The sequence below is a fragment of the Botryllus schlosseri genome, chromosome 3 (assembly GCF_051294905.1).
Source record: "Botryllus schlosseri isolate E-star chromosome 3, Bs_hap1, whole genome shotgun sequence".
NCBI classification, from domain to species: Eukaryota; Metazoa; Chordata; class Ascidiacea; order Stolidobranchia; family Styelidae; genus Botryllus; species Botryllus schlosseri.
The window spans coordinates 30,048,560-30,074,268 of NC_137238.1; the positions used below are offsets into that span (position 1 = coordinate 30,048,560).

Here is a 25,709-nt window from a genome sequence, read left to right on the forward strand (position 1 = left end):
AGCATGACAGCAACTTTGTTTTTGCAAGCAAAACTCATTCAGTTTTTCGCCTGAGTATAATTTGAAACTGTGGTATTTGACAAACTGCAAACCCAAACTTCACAAATAATGCGGTACATTTTACAAGCTATTCGTACTTTACTTTATATACCATGTAAGTTTGACTCATCGGGAAGCCAAATTCCCCCCTAGAAATTCCGAAATTCCCCCCAAGGGGGGAATTCCTCCCCGGTTGGGAACCACTGGTATATGCATATTGAAATGAACCCGAATATGCATATACTATTTAATTGTATATTGAAGTTCTGTACCTCCAAGAAGCTCTTCAGCTATTTATTTCTGTCGGCCTAACACACCTTTTTTGTGTTTTGACCTCGCGAATTGTGAACATGTGTTACTATCAATTGTTCATCATCTGTACCCCGCGTGATCAGATTTGCCTGCGTCAGGTAGTCCCGCACCAGCGCTTGATTTGCGAAATATTTTCGGACCTTGAACAGCGTTTAATTTCACACTGCATCTCTCATTCCTTGATTTGGTGCTTTGTACCCCTAAAAGGTCCATAGACCCCTGGTTAAGAGCCGCTACACTACAATTTATCACTGATTGCATTGCTACATATCACATTCAAGACTCTGCACACACAGGAAACAATGCAATGTCAGATATTTGCTTATACAACTATACAGCTGTCAACACAACATCCATTGTAGTAAAACATTTATTAAACTAAAAGACTTTTCGAGTGCCTCTTTTCAAGAGTTATCGTTACATTAAATGGATTTGAACGGATTTAATAATAAAACCATTCGCACTGTAACAGTGGCAACATCAAACTTTGAAACGTACGGTACTACAGTAGCAACGTAAATTGTAAATAAAACGATTGCAAATAAGGAGCAAAACAACTACAACTACGCATATTGCAGCCATGCAAAATAGACCTAATAAACCCCGGCCCCTGGAAGTATTATACTGCATATTGTATTCCATTGACGCATTCCATTCTGAAAATAAAAACAGCAAATCATCAAAATATCACTCGCGATCATGTGAAAGCTTTTTTCTCGCATACCCTCGATAACAGAGCATGAGAAGTAGTCAATCAGTCCTATATTTACACTCTCTTAAATAAATTCTAAACTGAAAGAGGTATATCACTATTCGTCAAGAAGCAGCAAAGTTCGAGTGGATCGAATAGTCAGTATAGGACGACTCAACTCACATTTCTATAATGACTCGACGTTCGCTTTAATCGTAGGTCGCAGAAAGTCTGGTAGAAAACATCGATGAATCCGACTTCTGCGGAGCAAACAGCTTGCGGAGTTCGCACCTTTTTATCGCCGTGAGATAGAAGATTATGACACCCTGTGTAAGATAATAATGCTGACAACACCTCGGATTTCATTACATGTCCTCCTGGTGAGGTGGGAGGCAATGAGCATATCTATCGCCCTTCGGAGTCAGAGTTTGTCAAAATGCTCCTACTCCTGCTACGTCTAAGCAGATATTCTCAAATGTTAATAAAAAGTGCCGTTGTAGCTATAGTGGTCATCAAGTTTTTCACAGACTGAATTTCTGTCTGCGAGCACTAACATATTTTTATTTTTGCGAACCATGCCCGCCCAATTTACCCCCTGTAGTCCACACTACCAAAACTCGCCTGGAAGGAAGTGGTGACAGTGAACAGATAGCTCATCACATTTAAAAAATCCCTGTCGTCAGACACCAACATGAGGTAGCCAGCTGCCCAAGACAGACCCATCGTCGTCGCCAGACAGACACAAGTAGCGAGGTTTTGCACTGTGCTTCTTTTGCTTTTGGTAGATTGGATCTACGAAAACAAAATCATTTCGCTTATTAGATATCGGTTTATTAAATCGTATACCAAATGATCAAATCCGCAGAGGTGGACAAAGCAGTCAGTGCTGTTACTGTGCATGCATTTATACGTATTCAACTTGATCATGCGAATGCTAGATTAGGCTGCAAAGAACGACATATATGCTTAACCTAAACTTCCACTTAGCATTAAGCTTCAACTCGTAAAAAGCTTATACCAGTATAGGGTTTCTATGTGCTGGAATCGGGGAAGGAGGACACTTTTATCAATCAATAGAACTTTACCGAAATTTAAAACAGCTAATTTAGCAATATTTACTGGAAATGTTCTCGCGTTTTTCCAGATTTGACCCCCGCCTAACCCGTCGTCTAGCTTTTAGGCCAGCATCTAACGACTTACGTGGTCATTTGGACCATTTTAGGCTAAAAAGGAAGACAAATTGTCAAAAATGAGGAAAGGAGGACAATTGGGCGAAGGGAGAACATTTCTTCAAAAGTGAGACAAACCCTGATACAATAGTCTCATGTCAGCAAGTATTGCGTGACGACATGAGCCATTATCATACAGTTACTCACATAGGAAGATAGATAACGTAGTAAATTTCTACCAAATTACAAACATGCAGCAATTGCGATTATTAAAATATGTCAAGACCCCTTCAAGTAGAAAATGAAAATCATGTAATATTAAACAGTAGGGATGACATAGTCGTCCTATGCTCATATGCTCCCATGCTTATATATCTTTTAACATTGAATAATATGATGCAGCTTTGTTACTGATACAAGATTGCAAAAACATTACAACTAGCTGCAATAGTACGAATATATATTTAGTTGCTGTGATGTTGGGGATATTTCGCGTGGTTTACAAAAGTGATGCAAAGTTAACCAATAAATAGTCTCTATTTCCCAAGTGTGAATAGTAACTAATTACACTTAAAAACTATGAAAACGCTGGAATAAAAGTGAAAGTAGCATAAAACCGTCACTTGGGTTAGCATTGACAGTACGCAACATCTACTTGAGTATTGCAAAAATCTACTGGCTCAAATATAGCACACACCCCACCATTTACAGATTTTTCGACGACACTCCCACGTCGAATCGCAGGATCAAATTATACCTACGAAAACAGGTGTAAATCAGTCAAATTCAGGAAGGATTTTCCATAAATTCGGACAGGTAATTATGTTTTACACAACAATCAAAGAAAAATGCACTTCCTTGTATTCCGAGATCATCGAACCTCGTAAAAAGTCGGTGATCATGTGGAGATATCTCTTACATTATTACAATCACGAAATGGATGTCTTTGCACGAAACTCCGCACCTGCGCAATTTCACACGTAATCTTCGGCACGATAATGCCATAAATCACAACGTTGTACAACAACAACAACGCCACGGGCAGCAAAAATCCGAAATACAGAGAATAATGCTGCAGCCAGCAAAAATTCCGAGCCCTGTAAGACGACTCCTTTGTCGCGTGTCCTAGAATTGCAACCACAAATTGAGTCATATGTCAGAGAACACTGTCTGTAAATGAATACCTGTGACGTGAGGATCTATGTACCCGAGCGTTATGCCTGCGTTTACCAGGACAATCACTGTCGGAACTCCGTAGCCAAAGAAGGCGGCATACTTGATCTTGAACCGTCTACTGTAGGATGCCATAACCTGAAATTGCCAGTTTGAATTAGTAAGAACTTTGTAAGATGCGCTGACTTATGATGACGAGGTAAGATTAGGTAGGGAACAACATATATTTGATTAGAAATACGTTCCAGGATCCTGAACCGAATTTTCCGCTTATTTTCTCAAAACACAAATTTGAAATCAAACTGTTCGGGTAAGTTATAGAACACTGAGACGAATTTCAGTGGCGAAATCCACTTGCCCAGACACATAAGAGAATACCACAGTGATTATTGTCTGGTTATCACAAAAAATATATTAACATCACAATGATGGAATAATAATAATACTAATTTTGTCAAAAGCTCTGCTCAATTGAATTATTGGGTACAAGTCATGGAATACCAAGACGAATTTTTTATTGGCGATTGTCAATAAACACGAAATTGTAGAATACAGCAGATGAATTATTTCGGATATTATTGAAAAAAATATAAGCACAAAATCAATAATCCAAGCCAAAGTTCGACGCTTCTCCGATGTACGCCTAAAACATACCAATCTCACCAATGAACATGTCAAAATTGATTGTTTCGCTTTCGGGTCGTTTGAGTTGCGGGCTATCGACATTTGGGTTATATTAAGGGGTTAATGACAGTTTGGATTGGGTGTTAAAGATACTAGGTTTGGGTATCATGGATGTTCGATTTCGGTTAGTATTGAGAGTTAGGAACAATAGGAATGACATGAGGGACATTAGGGATGGGGGTTACGTTAGAGGGTAAGGGTTAGGTATATAGTAACCAAACGATAACCCAATACCAACCCTAATGTTTATGGAGGCTGATTACTGAAATTAGATCGACAAAAGCAAGAGTTTCACCAGCAGATTATAAACCACTGATCTCAAGTGCAATGTTACTCATGCACCCCTGTGCACCATTTATTACTGGTTTACCCCATGCGGATTTTCGTGCACCTTGAGGAGCACCATTCACACCGGTTGAAGAGCACTGATCTACACGATCCCAATTGACTTGAGCAGAGGTGGTCAAAGTAGTCACCGTCGCTACTCAAGTAGAAGTAGAAGTAACGCCGGAATTTCTACTCAAGTAGAAGTAGCAGAGGTGGTTCACAAGTAAGTAAGTAAGTAGGTATTCTCCGCCGATTTTTGCCTACACAACTGAAAACTGTCAAGTAGAAGTAGTCTGAAATCATAACTACTTAAAAACTAGTGTGAGTAGAAAAAATCTACTTCAAGTACTTCAAAAAGTAGAAGCACTTCGTTACTGACCACCCCTGGACTTGAGTCTTTGGCCAGTGCGCACATATTTGAAACCATAGAGTTAATAGTTGATCAGAAACGTATACAAGCGACCCTAATTCACGAGCACCAAAGCCCACCGGTCGGAACTCACCTGAGCTATGTCCTGATAGATGGAGTAGCTGTACACGGCGGTCCATGTAAAGCTGGCCAGAAAGAAGAAGTGCATGAGAGCGGTCAGGATCGTACAATACACGGTGTCCACCTTATAAAAAGATTCGGTTTACTGTGGGTCCATTATTCGCTGTCCAGGCTCTCAGAAATTTCAAAGAGTAAAGTGTAAATCCTAGAACCAGACCCCGTTTGGATAAAATAAAATCAGGCTTGCGATATTGTTAGTGTTACCTGATAATGCACTCCAGTCACAAACAGTGTAAGAGCGACCGCAAGACTTAGGCAGATGTTTCCGAGGATCTGCATCTGGTACTTTTTACGCAGTCTCCTGCAATAAGTGTGAGCAAGTCAGAGCTGGCAAAGAGTCTAGACAAGCGATAGAGACCTAATCTCGACTAACTATATACAAGTCAGCCAAGTATCCCCCACAAATTGTCAGGTGATTAAAGTGAAGTCGGCACTTGAGTAGAAGTAGATGTAACGCCCTAAAATTCAACTCGATTGCAAGTAGAGCAGTCATTTTCAAGACATGTCAAATCTACGACAGGTGATATATTTTTTAGATAATAACACAATATATATTGTCGATTGCTCCCTTCATATGAATATGAGTACTCTTCACCCAAAAGAAACCCGCACAATTTATAGAGAACGGCATTTCGACGTCGGCAGTTACCACATCACCAAACACTAAGACGTTGACAATGTCGCGTATGTCACAAAGCTCAGCGGCGAGGAAACCTTGGCTGAAAAGGACCTATATACATGTCTCGATTTTTCCCTTGTTCATATGTGCCTAAATGACTGGCGTCAAATATTATTGTTTTGGGAATCTGGGCTACACATTACAAATGCCACCAGCAGAGAAAAATTTTGCGCCCCGTGAAGAAATGCCACTCACTCGAGTAAAAGAGTCGCTCAAGTTGATAAAAAATATTAGAGAAAAGGTAGTTGGTCGGTCGTTTGGTCATTGAAACCATTGATTCACAAATTACGATCCACTATAACCCTGAATCATATCTTACTGTGACAAACATATGATGAGCAAGGTCAAAAGGAGTCCGAGGACAGATAGGCCAACGCCGATGTGCGTAATTATGCTCTGCAGTGGGTCCACAGGTAACTCCACCCCACTCTGCAAAGCAAAGCATGATTAAGAACCAAAATAAACGCGGCAAAAAACGGACGATGTTATTCAGACAGTAGAAATTATTAGTAACATCTATTTTTACTTCTTTGAGCAATCTTTATCGGTGACGCGGGAATATTTCAACTTAGTTGTATTGGTACATCACCGATTAACCACCAAAAGTGCGGGTCCACTTGACCAAAACTACTTTTACACGCGAAATGACCTAAGTATAGTTCCGACCTTTCATTTTCTACTTAGAATTGGAATGGTTTTTACATATCTTGGATATTGCTACTTCTACTTGAAAAGCAACACTTTCTACTCTAACACCTATACATAAAATACAAGTATAACTTAGCTTCTAAATTACACTCGAAATGTAACCTAGGTTACCCGTTCACGTACATATATTACAAAGGCATTACAAAACTACACTTGATATTCCTCACATGTAAACCAGCAAGGCTCAAATTCTGTAAGCATTGTTTTTCATCGCCCAAACGTAAATAAAACCATTCGTCAACGTACGAGTCGAATTCACTTACCATCAGAATAGCAAAATTCGTCAAATGATTACATTGGCATGTGGCAGGTTTGCTAGACACCAAAGAACATCCACTAGTCGACCAATTTCCGATGTTGAAATCCCAAAACACACATTCGTAACTCGCGACCACTTTCTGTGATAGACAGTTTCGCTTTGTCAACGCCAGATGTTACAGGGCATGTATTGGTAAAATTTTACGTTAAGGGCAAAATTTCGTTTTGAACGACTTTTAAGATATACAAATGCATCGGATAATGTGGCATGACTCACTATAGTTCCTGCATAGCGAAATCTAAACCAGCATATTGTATTTAAACAACAGACATGAGCTTTCGCGTTACACATCTGTATAATTGTTCCAAGTGTATCTTCGAAATTAACAAGTACATATGAGATATAAGGACAACAATTTTTTGTGTAGTGTCTGAATTTCAAAGGATAAGGTTGCATCTTGTAAGTAAGGATATTTCAGCTAAATGTTTAATATTCACGACAAACAATAAACATGGTATTTCAGCACTGCTAGTATCGATTTCCATATGAGAGATTAGCCTAACGCAGGGGTGGGAAACACACGGCCGCGACGGGATTTTGAGCTGCCCGCGGGCAGCTTCCGGTCTTACATGATAATGTGGCCAGCGGCTCAGATCTAAATACATTTGCGAGGGAACGTTTTCGACCATGAACATGAACAAGAGAAAGCGGCTTTCCAAACTAACTTGTGTTCACGTGCGGTCATTACTAAGGGTTCGTACGTCCAGCATTCAGCCAGAGTTTAAAGAACTTGTTGACAACTTTGTTCGGCCACATATGCCTCACTGACTTCAACAGTTATTGAAGTAGCCTATGACGACATTAAGTTAATAAATTCATTGACTACTGTTTTGGTATATGTTTTACGCTTAAAGTTTACATTAAATGCAATTTTTTTCCTTGTACAGGAGGATAAATACGCGATTAAGGTATCGATGCAGGAGTCCGGCCCGCCAACTACTTCATTTTCCCACATCTGACCCGCCGACTAGAGAAGTAGCCCGCCCCTGGCCTAATGCATCGCGCTCAAGAGTGACACATACAGCTAGCACTTATGGATGTATGCTAGTCAAAAACATTGAATAGTTGTAGCATTATTAGACGTCGTGAACATAATTCAGATGTCAAAATTGTGATAGCTATCACAATGCATTATAACATTGTTAACACATTATATGGTAACAACGTGGAAATCTTTACCCAATGAAAATTCCATATTCATCCCATATTACCTCCATAGAAATGTCCCTCCAAAAATAGCAAAACGATATTGAAATTTAAACATGAATTAATGTTTTTGAACAACCAACAATATAAAAGAATATACATGTCAGCATGCCTTCTTTTGTATCGTCTGATATAAATAATAAATAAAAGAAAATAAGAGGCTCGACGTTAGAAAATACCTTATTTTCCACGATTTCCAGCCCCGATGGCCCTAAAATACCGTTACTCCTGATAATAACCGGATCGTTTAGCACGATGCCCTCCAATGCATATGTGGAATTACCAATGCTACTCGATATGACCTGAAAGTGCGATAACAAAGTAGAAAAAATCTCATTTCACTTTAACAATTCGTTTTGTACTATTCAAATTACAAAAAAAACAGTCCAAACTCACCCAGTCAGTCTTTGTTCGACAAGGGAAAAGGACGCTCGATCTATAACCGACAGATACGATACGAATCGTAGATAGCAAAGATTGCGCTTGAATGAGAGCTCCTACAGGTATTGTTATCGTCATCGGATATGACACGACATTGGATGTTTTGTCCTCGTAAAACGTTACATTGAATACGTACGGAGAGTCAACGTCGAAGATATTGCTGACCTACATAAAAACAAGCTTACTTATATCGCATAATATCGATCGTGCGTGGCGCAATAGCATTGCGATCGGGTCCAAACAAGGCATTTTGTGTTTGGACACCGACATGAAACTCTGCTAAGTCCGAAGCGGCATCAGGTGAATTGGCTCAGATCCTCGCAATCAGTGTGCTGTGACACGATGCATTAACAGTATTGCGAAGCGAATCGACAAATTCTCCGGTCCTACTCCGATGCTGATTTCTAAAGCTCTGGTCCGACTCCAGTCCGACCCCTAGGCAGAATTCTACAAATGACCGTGATCCGCTCCGAAACACTGGTATTGAATAATGATTGAAACAATGCAAACAGTAAATTAAAAACTCAAAGATCAAACCTAACCCTTATCTAAAGTAATTATGCCCACTTGAACTTGAATGTGGTTGATTTCCATGAACGTTTCACTTTAACTATTGATTCGATGGTGGAAGAGGGTAAGGCTGTCATATTCGTAGTAAAAGGACTGATCAGGCTCCGAACCGGCTCCGGCCAAAAATGAGAAAATCCGGCCGGATATCCAATCCGGCTCCGGTCCACGCTTCGCCCTGATTGACAGGTGCACGGAAATGGCTACGTTAGAAATTACGTCAATAATATTCGCAGCTAACGCCAAATGACAAAAGATACTGCCTATATAGGTGCAATTTCGGCCGGTAGGTATTAAAAGTGTACTCACTCATACTTCACACTACCTTGGGTATGCTATGAATACTCAAGAATAGGATTGTAACCGGTAGCTAAAATTCATTACTTAGATTAGACTCACATAAGACAAATATGGAGAATATAAAAGGAATTGAAGTGTAACTCATAAAAATGAAGCATATAACAATGGTTCTAACCTCCACATTAACGCGATGAGTGTACACCGACAAGTTTGAAGTATTCTCCGAATCGAATCGTCTCAAAATCCTCTCAAACGAACGCACCAAGTTCTGACGTTCAATCGGAAATTCGTTAGCTGGCCGGAAGCAGGCAATTGGGAGTAACCTCAACTAGTAAACAATGATGTGATATTACTCACCTGATACCTGAATTGTGATGTAATATTCGGATATGTGACTTATTATTGACGCTACCTCCATGATTTCCTTTTGAGAATACTGAGAATAAAAGAAATTTAAGACAGGGCACAGCTATACGAATATTAGGGCCAAGTGCCTATAAAAATGACCAGAATGAAAATGACGTTAGTAAATTCGCCAGCGCTAGCATTATTTTATCGATCAAAGTTTACAAGATTTAGGAACTTTTTTTGTTGTTGAAAAATTGAAGCATTGAAATCTGGACTCCACAAGAGACGATCAGAGCATCAAAAATCTGCAGGCACATTGGTTATAGTTCGTTTAATCACCATTTCTAAACACCATGACATTGCGATAAGGTGAAAAGATGAGAGTTAAAACGACGTTTATTGGTATTTCAATCAGACCTTGGTATAAAAGATGTGAATAAGAAGCATACGCACTAATCCGTAACACAGGATAATATAATATAAAAAGGACAAGCGATGAAAATGAAGTGACATGTGCCTGTAGGCGGAGTCAATATAGTAAATGCTGGCCTGGTAATGTCAAGTGCTGACCATAAAAAGTGTTAGGCCTACTCTAAATACTGTCAGTCACGTATTAAAATTGTTGAAACAAAACTGTTCATTGAATACAATATTGCAGAAAGTCTACCATCTTAGTTTAGAAAAAAATCGGGCATTTGTTCTGCAAAGCTTAAGAACCTACAAGAATCTGCACGATATTCCACGAACCTGTATGTTAAGATTGGAAATGTTGTTGAGATACTCCACCACTTGTTCTACTTGGGTTGCATTTAAAGCTGATACGTTTGCAGTAGCAAAATCAAGCTCTTCCAAAGTAGTGCCGCTCAATGGCTAAGATACAATTCAAGTTATTAGATTTCTGACCGTACAAGTTAGGGATCAGACAATTTCTGTATTTGTGAGTTTCCACTATATTAATTGGATTGGATACAGATTCAGAACAGCTGTTTTTGGTATCAGAGATAGAACTGTCACGGCCAGCTGTGGATAAGAATATGGAATGAAGATCCCGGATAACCCCGAATTTCTGCGTGACTCCAAAGAATCGCAGACAGTACAAGAAATCAATAGAGATCTGGACATATTCAATATGAATGCCTGTATTTGATGTAGATCTTAAGATCGAATCCGTAACTGGATTTCGACTTAACCATTATCTCTGATACACTTACGAAAATACTCACGGCAGATATCGCTGAATCAATAGAATTACATTTCGAAACTCTCAGTGATGCTGCGTTATAATAGTCTTCGGTTGAACACAGAATAGAGGCGAGTGATATGTTTTCATCATCTATATTGAAAACAGAATAGTCAATGATGAATGGTAAAATGAAATCTAAGAAATGCAAGTTTTTCGAGAGCTGAAATATCAGTAACACGATATTGATACGATGCTGCTATGAACAAATATCTTTATTTTATAAAGGCTTTTATATGACTCTATGACATGATATGCTATACTACTACCCGAGATATCCTCTGTCAAGGAACAATTCTTCACAGATAATGTAATGAAGGTCCAGCCAGGCTCGGGTTATGATTAGCGTCTATGTAAGGTTTTAATGTAAGCCTAGAGTAGCCATTGGACTTTTGCGTCCTATTGATATTGCCAATTGGCCCATATCTACAATTACCAAGCCCTTAGAACGCAAGACTTGTCAAATCGTACCTGTATATGAGTGAAATATATACGTACCTGAGCATTTTTCTTCCGAATACGTGTTAAGTCCGGGCTGCGTAGGTGGAAACGTATATCCCGAAATTGACTGTTTCTCACTGCAGCTATCTTGTATCACGACGATAACACATCATTACCAACAGGGAACATACTATTATCAATAGTTTACCGCTTGAATTAGCTTTTAGTTTGGGATTTACAATCAATGGCAAGACAGACGAAAGGAATGATTTGGACTTGTAAAGAATAGATTCTGAATATATGGAGTCATAATTTAATTACTGAAATCAGATCAAGGTTGGAAAACTGGACATGGACATTTTTAAATCATATCGGGTTGGATCAAACTGTGATTCTAGTCCAAAGCTTACATCTCGACACAAAAACAACAACTGAATCAATGATATTTAGCTTGAATACAGAACAGGATTTGAAAGGGACATGAGCTTATTATTGTAGTTACATTAGAATTAGGCTATGTGAAAATATTATTTTCAATAAATCTTCAATTCCAGTCTGTTGATTTGCATTTGGACGTAACAACAATCAACTTTACAACTTTCAAGTCAAATCTATAGTACGGAACATGAATTACCAATGCTATCGACATATGAAATATAACCAAATCAGCATTCATCACTGAAAATTATCAAGACCATGTGACACCAGTTTGCACATAAGAACCAACAAAGGTCGACATACATGGTACTAAACTTTCATTCAAGGGTGATGAAACCGTAGTGAGTCGGTCAATAGGTTCTGTATTGGTTGTTAAAAGTCTGTCACTGGCCGACGAAGTAGATTCAGATGTTGTGGCTGCTTCCGTACTTGAAGCACCTGGTTGAAAAATGCTAGATTCAGCTGATCCAGTCACAACCGCGGGAAAACGGGCTGAGCTAGGTTCCACATGCATTATCGATGTTAATGTACCTGATGTTGAAATGGTCTCGACCAATGTTCCCTCTAATTGTGACGAGTCTGCGCACACTCACTCACTTACTGCGCAGACCCTTGGACAACAGTGCGTAACAACTAAAAAAAGTCAGCACTTCGGATTTTTTGTGCGCAACTTAGATTTTTTGTGCGCAGACACCGTGTCAGCACTGCGCATTTGCGCACGTGTGCAGCTTAGAGGGAACATTGGTCTTGACCAGGGGTCACCAACACGCGCCACGCGGGCCGCATGCGGCCCGCAAGGTCATTGTTTGCGGCCCGTTACTTGATTTGAGATTTCGGAAGAAAGCTAATAAAACATTTTGAAATGCTAAAATTGACGAGCAATGGCCCAAACACTGCCAAGACCGAGATGATTAGAAAACGGCTTAGGGCAGTGGTTCTGAAACTGGGGGTGCGTTCCGTTATGGGGGCGTGAAAGCATCTGATGGGGGCGCGGAGCTGCGGTCAACTGCAAGATTTTTCGCGCTCATCGCGATTTACCTCGATTTCATAATCATAGTTATTGCTCTGTGTATGGTCCGGAATTCATATTATACAATTCTCTCATCAACATTCATAACCTTCCATGTCATCAAACTATTCGTTGAGATTGCTAGCATTATGGATGCATTTTGTGATATAACGATAAGGAGGCGCGAAATGTTTCATCATCATTAAGGGAGCATCTCTAAAAAGGTTTAAGAACCATTGGCTTAGGGTCTACCCACAAGATCAAGCTTTACGTGGAGATGGTCTTTCAGCTCGTAACTTATCTAACCCCAAAATGCGTTTACAGGTATTGTGCACAGCTCAGAGTTCACAATAAAATGAAATTGATGACAATGATCTTTTGTTGTATTGGTATTTCTTTAATAAAATATTATTTCTTTTGTGGTCACTATGCCCATCGCCTGTGTTAGGTAGCATAGCGCTGTACTGACGTAGAGTTTTAGAACGCGGTTGCCTGCTTTATATCGATATTAAATTCATGCGGCCCTCGGCCGCTACGAAATTTGGAAAATGGCCCGCGACCCGTTTTGAGTTGGCGACCCCTGGTCTTCACAGTAGTAGCCTAATATTAAAAATGGCAGTGATTTGTTCAGGGGTAGTTGTTTCAACGGATATTTCTGTTGACAAGTTACTATTGCCTGACAGGACAGTTGATTTTATAGCCGTTGTAATTGGCTTCAGCAATTTTGCGTTGGTCAAGAAGATGCATCTTGCAATGATCTTTATCTATGCCACTGAATAGAAATTTGCAATGACGTCCAATGTTATCAATATCGTTAGGAATAACAGTGATTGTTGGTACATAAAACTCCTATTTTTATTGATTATGAGAGCACTTGCTTTCATATTGAAGAAGTTGGAGTCGGAGTCGAAGTCAGAAGTTTTTTCACAAACTCCGACTCCGGCCAGTATTTTTTAACGACTCTGACTCCGATTCCATTGAGTGCTAAAATTGTTTTGAGATTCCTGCTCCCCAGCGCTGGTCAATACTCGAATATTGTCATATGGATAAACGAATTTTTTTCATATCTCAAGGGGATAAAGTTAGAATGCATAGTTTAACAAATAAGTGTTGTTGGGAGTAGCCGGTCTAGGAAATATTCGAAGTATTAAAAACGTCAAGTTTAAGAAAAAGAATATATGCCAAACTGCAGCAACCAACGGTGCAAAAACGATAGCGAAATAGCGAGGACGTAGCAATATCAGACATTCGGCACGGAGCCAAATGTGACTACAATCAGCTCAATCCTTCAGTTACCTAGATTCTCGCGTTTAGCCCGAGACAATCCAGCACCGCAATCCCGGCGGACACAAACAAATAACATTGTTTTGATAAAGCGGCTCGTCAAAAACTAGGCGAACATCCCCGACCGATTCGAATAATCGGGGCGAACAGATGGTTTAAGCTCAATGTACTATTTTTAGCATTCTATTGTGCGATAAACTGTCGAGACGGTACGATTTCGCGCAGTCGAGAGAGGCCGTTCATTTTTTGCCTTAGAGACGACATTGATCAGAATCCGCGAACCTAGTTTGTACCCGGATCATTCATATTGTAATACCTGTGATATCATGTTTAGTGATACGACTGTTTATGTACAAAGTTCAAAGTCAGCTGAAAACACTCGGGTTTATTAACTGAAATCGATGCACTTACTGTTTCTGGACTTACTTGAGTTCAAACAACTGTACGCAACATTGAGATATTTATCCGTGCCCACACAAGGGTCATCAGGGAAGAGGTCACCTGGGTTAACAGGACATTCGGATCGTCCGTTACACAAATCGGATACAATTGACAACGATTCGTTCGAATGACACCCTTCCACAGCACTTTCCACATTGCACTGGCTGAACGGAAAATTCGCAAAAGATTAGGTTCAGGGTCTTCAAATCCCTGAATTACGTTAATTTACAACACTGTGACAAAACTGCTCACTTTCTGATCTCGACAAATTGCAATATTTATGACAGTTACTAATGTAGTTATTCAAAATTGGGAGGCCCAACTGTTATCTAGAATTATTTATAAATTTCATGCAGTAGAGTTTGCCACTGACTATCAAGATTCTATCGCAGGCGGAATGGTATCATAAAGTAAGACGATTGATTTCTTTGTGAAAGTACGATTGCATTAAAATGTTATAAGGATTATGACATAAACTGAACATTTGCTAGCAAGGAACAGTACGCGGTATCAAGTTAAACCTCTGATTTGTAATTTCCCCGCTCATTATTACATCACAAGTGGGCCAATTAGCTGAACTCTTCATTGCCTCACAAGTTACCCACACCTAGCCCGTAGTTATTGGATATATTAGCATGATTGATAAAATCCCCCGCCATGTCGTATGTCTTGTCATCAGCAGATAATGCTACCTCGTAGGACATAGGGGCGGGTAACATACGGCCCGCGACGGGATTTAAGCAGCCCGCAGAAAGTTTCCGGTCTTGTATGATAGTGATAATGTGGCCCCCACTAGTCTGCATACATTTAGAGCAAACATTTTCGAACATGAACATTAACAAGACAAAGCTTCGTTACAATCTAACTGACGTTCACGCGCAATCTTTAACGGTTTTTACGTCCGACATGCAGCCAGTTGTTAACTTTGATCTTCGTGGCGAGATAGTGTAGTGGTATAATCCAGAGCTGCAACACCAATGAGTTGCGGGTTCGAGTCCGACCGAGGTCGACTCCAGAATTCCTACCTGGTTTATCTAGGCTCTTCCTCGCCATGTCATCCGTGTAAGCGGTGTCTTATAAAAGCCTAGGAGTGGGCCGTGCTACAAGTCGGCAGTTACGGAATAAAATTGAAGAAAAATTGGCCTGGTGTAAATGATCATAGTAGTCGACAAACATCATGAAAAGCGCAAACAAACTTTGATCGAAATTGTGTCATTGACTTCAACATCTATTGAAGTAGGCCTGCATAACGTTGATAAATGCATTAAATACTGTACTTGGTCTCTATGTTTTAAACTTGAAGTTGACATTAAATACGATTTATTCCTTGTAATAGGCGGTTATATACGCGATTAATGTTCGAGTCAGGAATCCAGCCCGTCCAGTACTTTATTTTCCCTTATCCGGCCCACCGACTGGAGAAGTTTCCCACCCCTGTCGTGAGAGGATGATAATCATCATACCGCTTGGTTTGAAATAGTATCAGTTTTTATGCTCGATGCTTAGTTAAATGGTTATGCTTAGTTTACCCTAGTGTACATGTTGCTTTTAGTCGAGTACGATTTCGTCAAAGATAACATGGAATATTTCGCATCAAATCAATAGCCAGCGAAGGTTTCTGAAATACATTGTAAACAATCTGATTTTTCGCGTTACTCGTAACGTCAGTTCGCAGAAGGTTACTCGCAATCGACTAGACATTGATGCAGTGATCACCACCGTGTCAGCTTACGGATATTTTGGTTTTTTTAGTTTTATCGCATCATTTCAATACAGCACCACATTATCACAAAATTCATATGCTTATGAGGCTGTACCTCATACACAGGTACAGAACTTCAATATACAATTGAATAGTATATTCATATTGAAATGAACCACAATATTTTCGGCTGACACTCGTCAGGGGTAGGCCTAATCGTCAGCAACTAGTAGAGAATTTATAAGAACATCGTATATCAACAATCGTAGCACAAAATATGACGTCACCAGCATGAAATGTCGAATACGAGAGCGTTCAATGTACTATTTTTAGATGATACACGAACTCTTTTATTTGACATAGCCTTGGCTGGTGTATTCTGATTTGTGCTACGATTGTTGATGTACGAAATTCTTTTGAATTCTGTACTAGTTGATGACGATTAGCCCTGACGAGTGTCAGCCGAAAATATTCGGGTTCGTTTCAATATGAATATACCATTCAATTGTATATTGAAGTTCTGTACCTCCAAGAAGCTGTTGAAATACGAAAAAAGGAACATCAACACTGCGCAATGCACAACCACACTACAGTGAAGGAATGACGACCTCATCTAACCATCTGATTAGATTATTGTTGCATCACAGTACACAAATATGACGTATCCTACGTTTAGTAGTGTAGCGTGTGATCACAGTGTCATATATGGTGTGGACACAAGCAAATCTCACGGCTCAGTAAGATTGGTCTACGTCATATTTTCCATTTAGTCAAAGGCAATTTGTCGTTAATTTTTGACCGGCTTGCCGAGCATTAGATTTGATAAAATGGGATCAATTGAAGGCTTCCGCGGTACTGATTGCGAATATATAAATTTTATTCCACTAACTGAGCCATGAGATTTGGTTGTGGCCACACCATATAGGACACTATGGTATAGCTGTAAGCTGTAACCTCTCGTGCGTATTATATAAGTGAACTACTCATTCCCAAAATTGCTGCATCAATCGGCTTGCGTCCTAATATTCAAGTAATCATGGTGTTTGAATTTAACACAAATATGATACAAGTACCACAAGTATCCATGTGAGCAACCTGCAATCTTACCTTGATGTCTCCAGTCTTCCGTAAGAAGCATAACGAATAAAGATTTCTTCGTCCTCACTGCATATAATTGTTTTATTAGTAGTGTTTTGGCAAATGTGCACTCCATGGTCTGAAAGAAGTAATCAATCGAAACCTGCTATTCATTGATTGGCATTACATTGCCAGCATCTGTTTTCACGATGAAGAATCAGATATTTGATTTAACATCTTGTCGATGGCATTCTTCTCAAGAGTTAAAAATCAAAAGTCGGTCTATATAGTAATTTATTTAGATGGATCGGAAACTTGCGTTGTGCTCAACTGGAAGCAAAAAAGCCTCATTAAAATCAAATGAAGTAGTTGAAACCACGAGCACCAATTTTTGTCTGTTGACAGTGGATGCGCTCGAGAAAAACGAAGACATTCATCACTGCACTACATTGCATAATATTCAACTCGGATTAGAGCCCTAATCCTCCCACGAGCTAATATTTTAGTCAACCAACCACAAAGTTGGGAAAAAATTAACCATTTTCCGGATTTCACTACAGTATTGTAAGTTTGAACATTTGGAAAATGTGTTCTCTTTTCAGATTTCCAAATCATGGTAACCCTACTGTTGCCATATGAACGAAACTGCATGCGTAGGCCTACTCGTTGTCGCACTTGAACATACTACTGTGTCAAATTAAAATCCAGTGCATCAACACTGCTTGTGTCAATTATTACACTTCATTTCATACGATATTAACAGTGGAAGGAGCAGCTAAAAGTGACAATCTGTGCACCGGCCAAAACGTCGTCACATAAATCCAATTTTCAAATCCCACGTACCCATTTCGCAAAAATACGATATGTTTTGAGAGCATTCTCCATCGATCCAGTAACCATCATAACGCATCATAACGCACTTATCCGTTGGACCTCCTCCATTTGGCTCACCGCTATCCCAATGCCTACATAAATGGACCAAGTTTGCGTTACTTACCCACAAATAGGCGTAGTAACTGCAGTTCCAAATAGAATAGCACATGACAGCTAATAAAAATACCGGTATGCATAATTATTCACTTTGCTTGCAAAAATGAAAAATTTTGTGCCGTTCTGCTAATACTTTCCGAGTGATTGAACTGGAGGCAGTTTTACTGACGCACATGTAAGAAAGTGGTTCTCCATCGGCCCATTCCCAGACGTTGGTTCCTTCAATATCCCTCAGACCTATCCACACCATGTCTTGTTCGTCAAATTGTGAAACAAGGTAAGACTGTAAAAAACATGAGTCATTATTGTAGATATACATTCACAGCCGGGGGTCCGCGAAGAATTTTCAGGGGGTCCACGAAACCTCTAAATTTTTGAAACGGTTAACCTAATACTCCACTGTACTTCTTTAAATTAAGGAAATGAAGACCCAATTTCGCTTCATAACTGCTAAAACTTCGGGACTTACATCAACAGAATGGCTGAGATGAAATGTCTTACGGTGAAAACTCATTTCAATTGCCAAATTGCCAATATCCTACTGATAAAAACATAGTCCTGTTTAAAGATGTTTTGTTGGTGTTTGTGAAAAAATATAAAAGTCGGAGTAGTAAGATCAATCAGGTTGACTTCGAAAAATCCATTTTCCTATGTGATATACATAAACACTGTTCCAGAAAAACTTCACGATGAGTTGTTAGATAGAAATGACTAGGCTGGGCGTTATATGGTAATTTTTCCATTTTGTTGCGATCATACCCTGAAGGGGTCGTTTGATTAGGTGTTACGCGTTATTATTTCAATCGTCACCACCTATCTTTGTGGGAATGGATTTTTGGCCTTCCTTCATATCAAATCGAAGGCGTGGGTTTTCAAGACGCGATCACGTATTTCAAGAAATGCAAGCGACGAAATTCGCTTTGAAATAATAAAATTCTACCCAATTTCTACATAAATAGGATGCCTCTATTTTCAAGAATAGAAATTTTGTTGCCGTATTTTACCAGCCTACAGTTAATACTTGCACAAGACAGACGAAGATTGTACGATAATTGAGCTAAATATGAACTTAGACTTTGGGGGTCCGCGAGGGGCCGTGACGGCCTTAAAGGGGTCCGAGAAGATAAAAAGGTTGAGAACCACTGAATTAACCATCAATGTGTGTTGCGATGGTTCCTGAAACTCTTTGATCCATAGTTTCGTAATGTCATGTACATTAACAAATCAATATGGTATGATTCGTTCTCATATACCTTACTCCATTTCAGTCAACCCCGGACTTGTAGGTTAAGTTAATGCTAATTTACATAGTAAACCGAAATCTTATCCCTTGAAACGGCGGTAATTCTAAACGGAAGCCCTATTGTACATCAGGGACTTCCAGACAACAAGATTAGGAGTGCAAACGACTTCCCCTTCGAAAATGTCAGCGTATTGTTCGGTCGAAACGCGGCAGCGTGACACCAGTTGCTTTTGCAAATGAGCGTATGAATATTGGAGATAGAAATGACATTTCAGAAGGAAGGGGTTTCGATTTAGAGCCGCAACCTCCCCGTCTTATGCCACTGCACACAACGTACCACCACAGTCCTCAACAGTCAATATTCGAATACAGATCGGGTATATACGCCCGCAAGTAATGATGGCCAAATTGTGGTCGTCAGCACTAATCTTGAATATGAGCTGAATGTTTGTCTTGCCCACCACGGGAACCCAGATTCTAGCTTAGGAAACCCTCTCGGGCTCGCGGAAAGACTGTTTAAGAACCTGTCCTAATCCCTTTTCAGAATTTAATTACCTAATAGTCGCTTCTACGACTTTTTGCCGATGTTCAACGTACGTCGATTCCCTCTAACAAAAGCTAAATCTAATGCTACTTATTGGTACGAAAAAATGGTCTGGCACGGTGGGTTTCGAACTAGGGCGCCCCCTTGGTAGGCGTGAACGCGTCTGCAGGAGGCGCGAGGTCGCCAGAAAAAAAACTGAAGAATAATTGAAGTCTCTTGAACTCGGAATGACTTTAATATATGTGCTGACTCTTGCAAGTTTCGACAACGGTGTTAATTATATTGTGATTTGAAATGTTATAGTTGCGTCGTACAATCCGTACACCGATGCCACATTGTGACTGATCCCAGAACTTGCACCGATCACAATATGTCTCCGAATTAAGAATATATGTTGAATGCGTGTAGGTGATAGCTGATGGGTCTGTCTGCCAAGCATCTTTGCAAAGTGCGTAGAAAGACACAAAGTTACGGAGGAATAAGATATTTCCATATAAGCAGGGCGATTTTTCTGACCCAAGACGGTTACAAGCTGGTGTCTGAGATTTTAGTCCACTGTCATGCTTCGCGTGAATTACGCTGCTTTACAGCATCCTGGATATAGTAAGATCTCGGAAATCGCACGTTGTTGTTCATTTTCACACAATTTCGACGGGTTTGAAAATTCATTCAAAAACTAGAATGCTTCGAAATAATATCCAAATGGCAGAATAACAACATGTCTCGACTTTGTTACAGAAGGAAGGTTCTGTGATCACTGCAGGTAGAGGTATCAAAGGTGGCCCAGTAACACAGCGATATGGTAATGAATATCCTGGAGTCGAAGACGAATTGTCGTGGTTGAAACGTTGCGGAGAAGCTCAGCATGGTTGCTTTTTTATTCAAGTGCAGTTATTGATAGATGTGATCTATAACCACGCTTCAAAAGCTTTTTGGTTATTGGCGAAGTCTGCTTAGATGTGCCAGAGTCTGATTGCGTCAGTATCATCCCGTGTGGCAATATGGCGTTTGACAGTTTTAATTGGTTTATTGTCTGTATTGAGACCCCGATAGCTCTGGCAACAGTAATCAAAGAGAGTGAGCGAAAGAGACAGAAATATTTATTTATTCGTCCAACCGTAAATAAAATAACATTGGGACATGAAATAATAACAAGAAACTTTACGGTGTAGGACATAGTGTGATCGATATGACTGTGGGTATGATAAATTGGTCTGACCACACCCTGCATTCAACAATTACAGATATTCTTTATAAATTTGGTGACAATTGGTCGGGATCATTAAATTCAGCATAGCATAAAATAAATAATACTAACAACATTAAAAAACAGAGTGAGACAAGTGGAGTTAGTAATAGGAGATGAGGTGTCTGAATAATTCTCTTTTAAATGAGCGATATGGAAGGTCTCGTATGGATGTAGGTATAGAATTCCAAATAACAGGACCGGCATAGTCGATTGATTTCTATGTGAGGTTACTGGTGGAAAGGGGTATATGGATGTTGCCCATGGTATTGGTATTGGTATTGGTATCTGTTATTAGGAATGTCCCATCTCAAACAAGTCAAGATATAACAGTGTTTTTCTTCAGATTTACAGATTCTTTCAGACACCTTACTATTCAATCAATCAATCAGGTTTATTAATATTTTCATCGTTTCAAAACATCACAAGACTGTGATACAATGAAAAGATAGGAAGGTGTCGAAACAACTTGGAGTAGCCATTAAGATCAGACACCCACCTTAGCTTAAGCTGAGTAAATAAGAGGCATACACACTGAATGAAAAATAATGCAGAGAAGAATATGAGACGCAAGCGACAAAATGAGGTGGCAAGTGGCGGAGGGTGAGGTCGATATTAGGTCGTGGTCCGGTAATCCTGAAGACTATGGCTAGTATTGATTTAGAAGAAATTGCTTGTATTTCGACTTGAATGCGGACATGCTCCACGACTGTCGGATAGCTGGCGAGATGCTGTTCCACAATTGGGGTCCGGCATACTTGATAGAGCAATGCGTTCACTAAGCGTAAAGCAGAAAAATGCATGCAGAACAAGGTCCTTGCAGTAAAGCGTAGCGGCTAGCGGGGCAGTAGCTTATAACGTACTATAAGCGTCGTGGTGACGCGATGCTTCGGTCAGGAACAGTAAGTTACGAACATATGCAGATTTTTGATGGAAAGATTTCTATTACCGGCACTGAATACACACGAGATATCTGGCTCTTGAGTTAATATTGTCTAATATAATGTTGTGTCATTTTTGTTCGATAATAATGCGAACTGCCACCTTAAGCTATTTCAGAGGGATGCAATAATTTAAATGCACTCTATTAAAATCTTTAACAGTCCTAGCAATGGATATTGTCGGAAAAATCCGAAAGGCGAATGCGACTGGCAGGATAAAAAGTTGGGCCCCCTGCTCTCAAGCCACAAAGAATGAAAGTGTGGCTATAGGTCATGTAACCGAAAACGGTATTGTTTGGTTTCGTCGCACTCCATCTGCCATCGAAATATCGATTTATAGATAGAGGACATATTCATACATTCCTGTTATTTTGTTTCGCTCCGCATCTATAACCTAGATCTGAGAAATTCACACACGTAATACAAATACAATAATCTCCACGATCAGAGGTGACAATGAATGAGATATTTTCAATGGTTTTATTCAATACATCACGATGCAGAATCTTCCGCGAATAACTGATTCATGAGTTACCATGGGGAGGGCCTATATTGTTTCACAGGAGGATATTGTAATGAAAATATATACTTTATTCCATCCAGCAGCGGATCGTCTTTGGCATCCTGATTAGGGGACAAAGATTGACTACCGAAGAGCTGGAAATATTGAAGCACACACTCAACGGGGTATAGACTCGGGATGGTGTGAAAGTCAGGTTCCCGTAATCGTTCTGTGTGTGAACCTCTGGAAGTTGTTCACTAACGAAACCTCGGTAGGTTCGGCACTGTGAACCTTCTTCCTGTAATACAATTTTTCACGTAATGTTAACGTCTTTGGTTGAAATTCTTTGCATTTCAACTTCGGACCGCTCTCCACACGGCGTTGGTAGCATGTACTTTGCCGATTTCAGAAATTATTTGCTCGAAAGTTTGCTCGGAATGTTCAGCTTTTTGTTTGTGAATCTTCAGTGACTATCTTCTGTGAGCTTTGCAAGTGATCACACAATATCATGAACGAAGCAGATTACACGAGGAGAGGAAATCAGTGCATTGTGCTTAGTCAAACAATCAGTTATTTACATCAACAAAATTGATACGAATAATGCATCGATGTCTGACGTAGAAAATCTACCAGATATACAGGATCTATCTTGATTTGATAACCTTATTGTATCATAAAAACCAAATCCGCCCGATTGGGGTGTTGGTTTCTGTGTAACCTGTTTTTGAGATGATATCTGGCACTCTTTAGAATGCATCTGTCCGGTCTAGCCGAATCCTCGTCGAGATTGATCTCAAAGCGATTTTGTGCAAGTATTATATAGCATTTGATTGTTCCAGTTGATACATTAGGCGACGTTTAAAAAGTCAGCATGTACTTCGGTATTGTGGCATAATATAGCCCGAGTCATCGCTCGTTATCATGTACAAATGTAGCCTATAGTAATATATAACTTTCCGAGAATTTAGGATTGGTATCATCAATATGACGTCATAGGTTCACGGTCGCATTCACACAGAACAGAACCCTTCAAAAATATTCGCACAATACACACCAATGTTACTATGATAGGGACATTGCCGTGAATTTCATTCACTTACGAGGAACAATGATGATCGTAGAGATAGAAATTGTGTGATACATGCTCGAATGCCCGTTACCCGAGTATGTGGCTTGAGACGTTGAGTTTCATACTTGGATTTTACAGACATTCGCATTTTAAAATCGAACTGTGAAATAACACATGGATGATATTTAACTGGTGTGCTATCGGAGTTGCATTCTCGAAAGCATAGGCCATTGTCCGCTGATGCAAACAAAAGGCAACCATTAGCGAATCGTGATTTCGTTAACGATTTGCTGATTAAAAAAACGTTTACTATCTACCTATATGCAAACCCAAAGTTATAGTTCGATTAGTAAAAATATTTCAGTTAAAGTATGTATTTTCTGCAAAACCGAAAGCCAAGACCTAAAGATGCGAGTAAGGCAACCGACTACTACACAGAACATGTTCTCTCTAAGCTACGCACGTACGCAATTGCGCAGTGCTGACACGGTCTCTGCGCACAGAAAATCCGAAGTGATGACCTCTTTTTTAGTCGTTACGCACTATTGTCCAAGGGACCGCGCAGTGAGTGAGTTGGTGAGTGCGCGCAGACTCGTCAAATATTAGAGGGAACATTGTACACAGCTGTTAAACACAGAAGCCCACGATATTAAAATATAGCTCACCATTAAACATATAACTTCTGTACAAAATGCTGTTTTATCTACACCTGTTAAAATGCGATGGCCGTAAAGGAATCACAGCTCAAATATACTATAGAAACACGTGGCTACAGTTACAATATCCGTTTCATGCGCTCCAGATGAGATCGTATAAGAATTACTCACATGCTCGTCGCCAGCATCAATCGTTACCAGGTTAGATCCCATGCTCTCGCAATGGGATTGCGCATCTGCCCACGACTTATCCGGCTTTTGACCAAACGAAAAGTAATAACAGCGAAAATCGTCCTCCAGCCATTCTTCCGGGCATTCGGACTTGGTAACTGAAAGAAAGCGTTACACATAAAATGCGAACGATACGTGAAATGTGGCCTACAAATGATTAACGCTGTCGGGTTGAGTAACGTTTTCTAACCCGCGGCCGTTTCGCAATACAAGAAACGTGTGTTGGCTTCCGTCAACATGCAATTCGAAGCCGACATACAGAATGGTTAGCATAATCGCAGATGAAGTTCGTAACTTCTTCATCAACTTCCCAATCGCTAGCTGTCGCCAGGCACAAGTGTATATTCTTGTCGGTCCGTGGACACATGAGCATGAGCAATTGAGCATGCGACATAATAGCAAGCGCCACTTCAGCATGAGACAATTGGGCATGCGGCCCTTGAGTATGTGGGTAAAATTTGGGGTTAGGGCCAGGAATGATTAAGATTGAGGAATGGGTTAGGGCTAGTATTGGGGATGTATAAGCTTTGATTTCGAAGTAAGGGTGCTAGTTTTTCATATTGTCGCACGCTCATATGTCGGGCAACCATTCCTGTCATCGGGGTTTATTGTAGGTCACCACCATCGCTATCAGAACGGAATGGACAATATACTAAGCTCGGTAGGTTTTCTGGTTCCTAGGGTGTTTTCCAACACCTTGTAGTTCGATAGTGCAGACGTGATTTTAGTTTCAAGTTTTGTATGTAATTCTTTACTTTGAGAGCTATGTCGTTGCCCTTTCGAATTATTCTAAAAGTGCAAGTTATAGTAGCCGGTGAAAACGCATCGAAATCTTGCATTTGGCACGATCTGATATGCTACCTTGGAAAACCTTTATGGAAAGAAGACGGGAGACTGTTTTGTATTAGTGCCCGACAAGACACAGCCCGGTTTGAGAGATGGTGTGTTTACGTCTACAATTGGAAACTGCCATGCACAAGCTAACATCGATAGCACAGAAACCGTACGGCTCATCCGCCATGCAAAGTCCTCCAGTGCTGTATATTTACCATGGTTATTTGGAATTCAGGCTGTCCGACGGTATTCGGCCGTGGAAAGCAAAAATGTTGGGCACTCCAGGGGTTATCTGATGTTATTTTGTC

General features: G+C 40.0%; 1 protein-coding gene across 1 annotated transcript; it reads right to left on the bottom strand.

Moving 5' to 3' along the window:
• Nucleotides 1-707: 707 nt before the first annotated feature.
• Nucleotides 708-24,711, bottom strand: LOC145435028 (adhesion G-protein coupled receptor G6-like). The gene is made up of 22 exons (XM_080312303.1): nt 24,508-24,711; nt 18,309-18,418; nt 17,989-18,110; nt 17,176-17,284; nt 14,352-14,530; nt 11,936-12,070; nt 11,252-11,341; nt 10,737-10,846; nt 10,261-10,383; nt 9,523-9,601; nt 9,341-9,459; nt 8,254-8,463; nt 8,037-8,159; nt 6,596-6,730; nt 5,944-6,053; nt 5,150-5,246; nt 4,899-5,009; nt 3,396-3,522; nt 3,176-3,336; nt 1,664-1,834; nt 1,226-1,368; nt 708-1,007 (listed from the first exon to the last, which is right to left on the bottom strand). The coding sequence occupies exons 1-21, from the start codon at nt 24,547-24,549 to the stop codon at nt 1,252-1,254; spliced, it is 2,580 nt and encodes an 859-aa protein (XP_080168429.1). The 5' UTR covers nt 24,550-24,711; the 3' UTR covers nt 708-1,007; nt 1,226-1,251.
• Between the last annotated feature and the right edge of the window lie 998 nt (nt 24,712-25,709).

Bases quoted from the DNA above. Each gene is read 5' to 3' on its own strand.
- LOC145435028 (XM_080312303.1), bottom strand. From the start codon at position 24,549: ATGGGATCTAACCTGGTAACGATTGATGCTGGCGACGAGCAT. The intron at 5,247-5,943 runs GTAAGATATGAT...CACTTATTGCAG, and splicing joins CTCATCATATGTTTGTCACA to GAGACTGCGTAAAAAGTACC. The intron at 3,523-4,898 runs GTGAGTTCCGAC...TGGCAATTTCAG, and splicing joins TCTATCAGGACATAGCTCAG to GTTATGGCATCCTACAGTAG.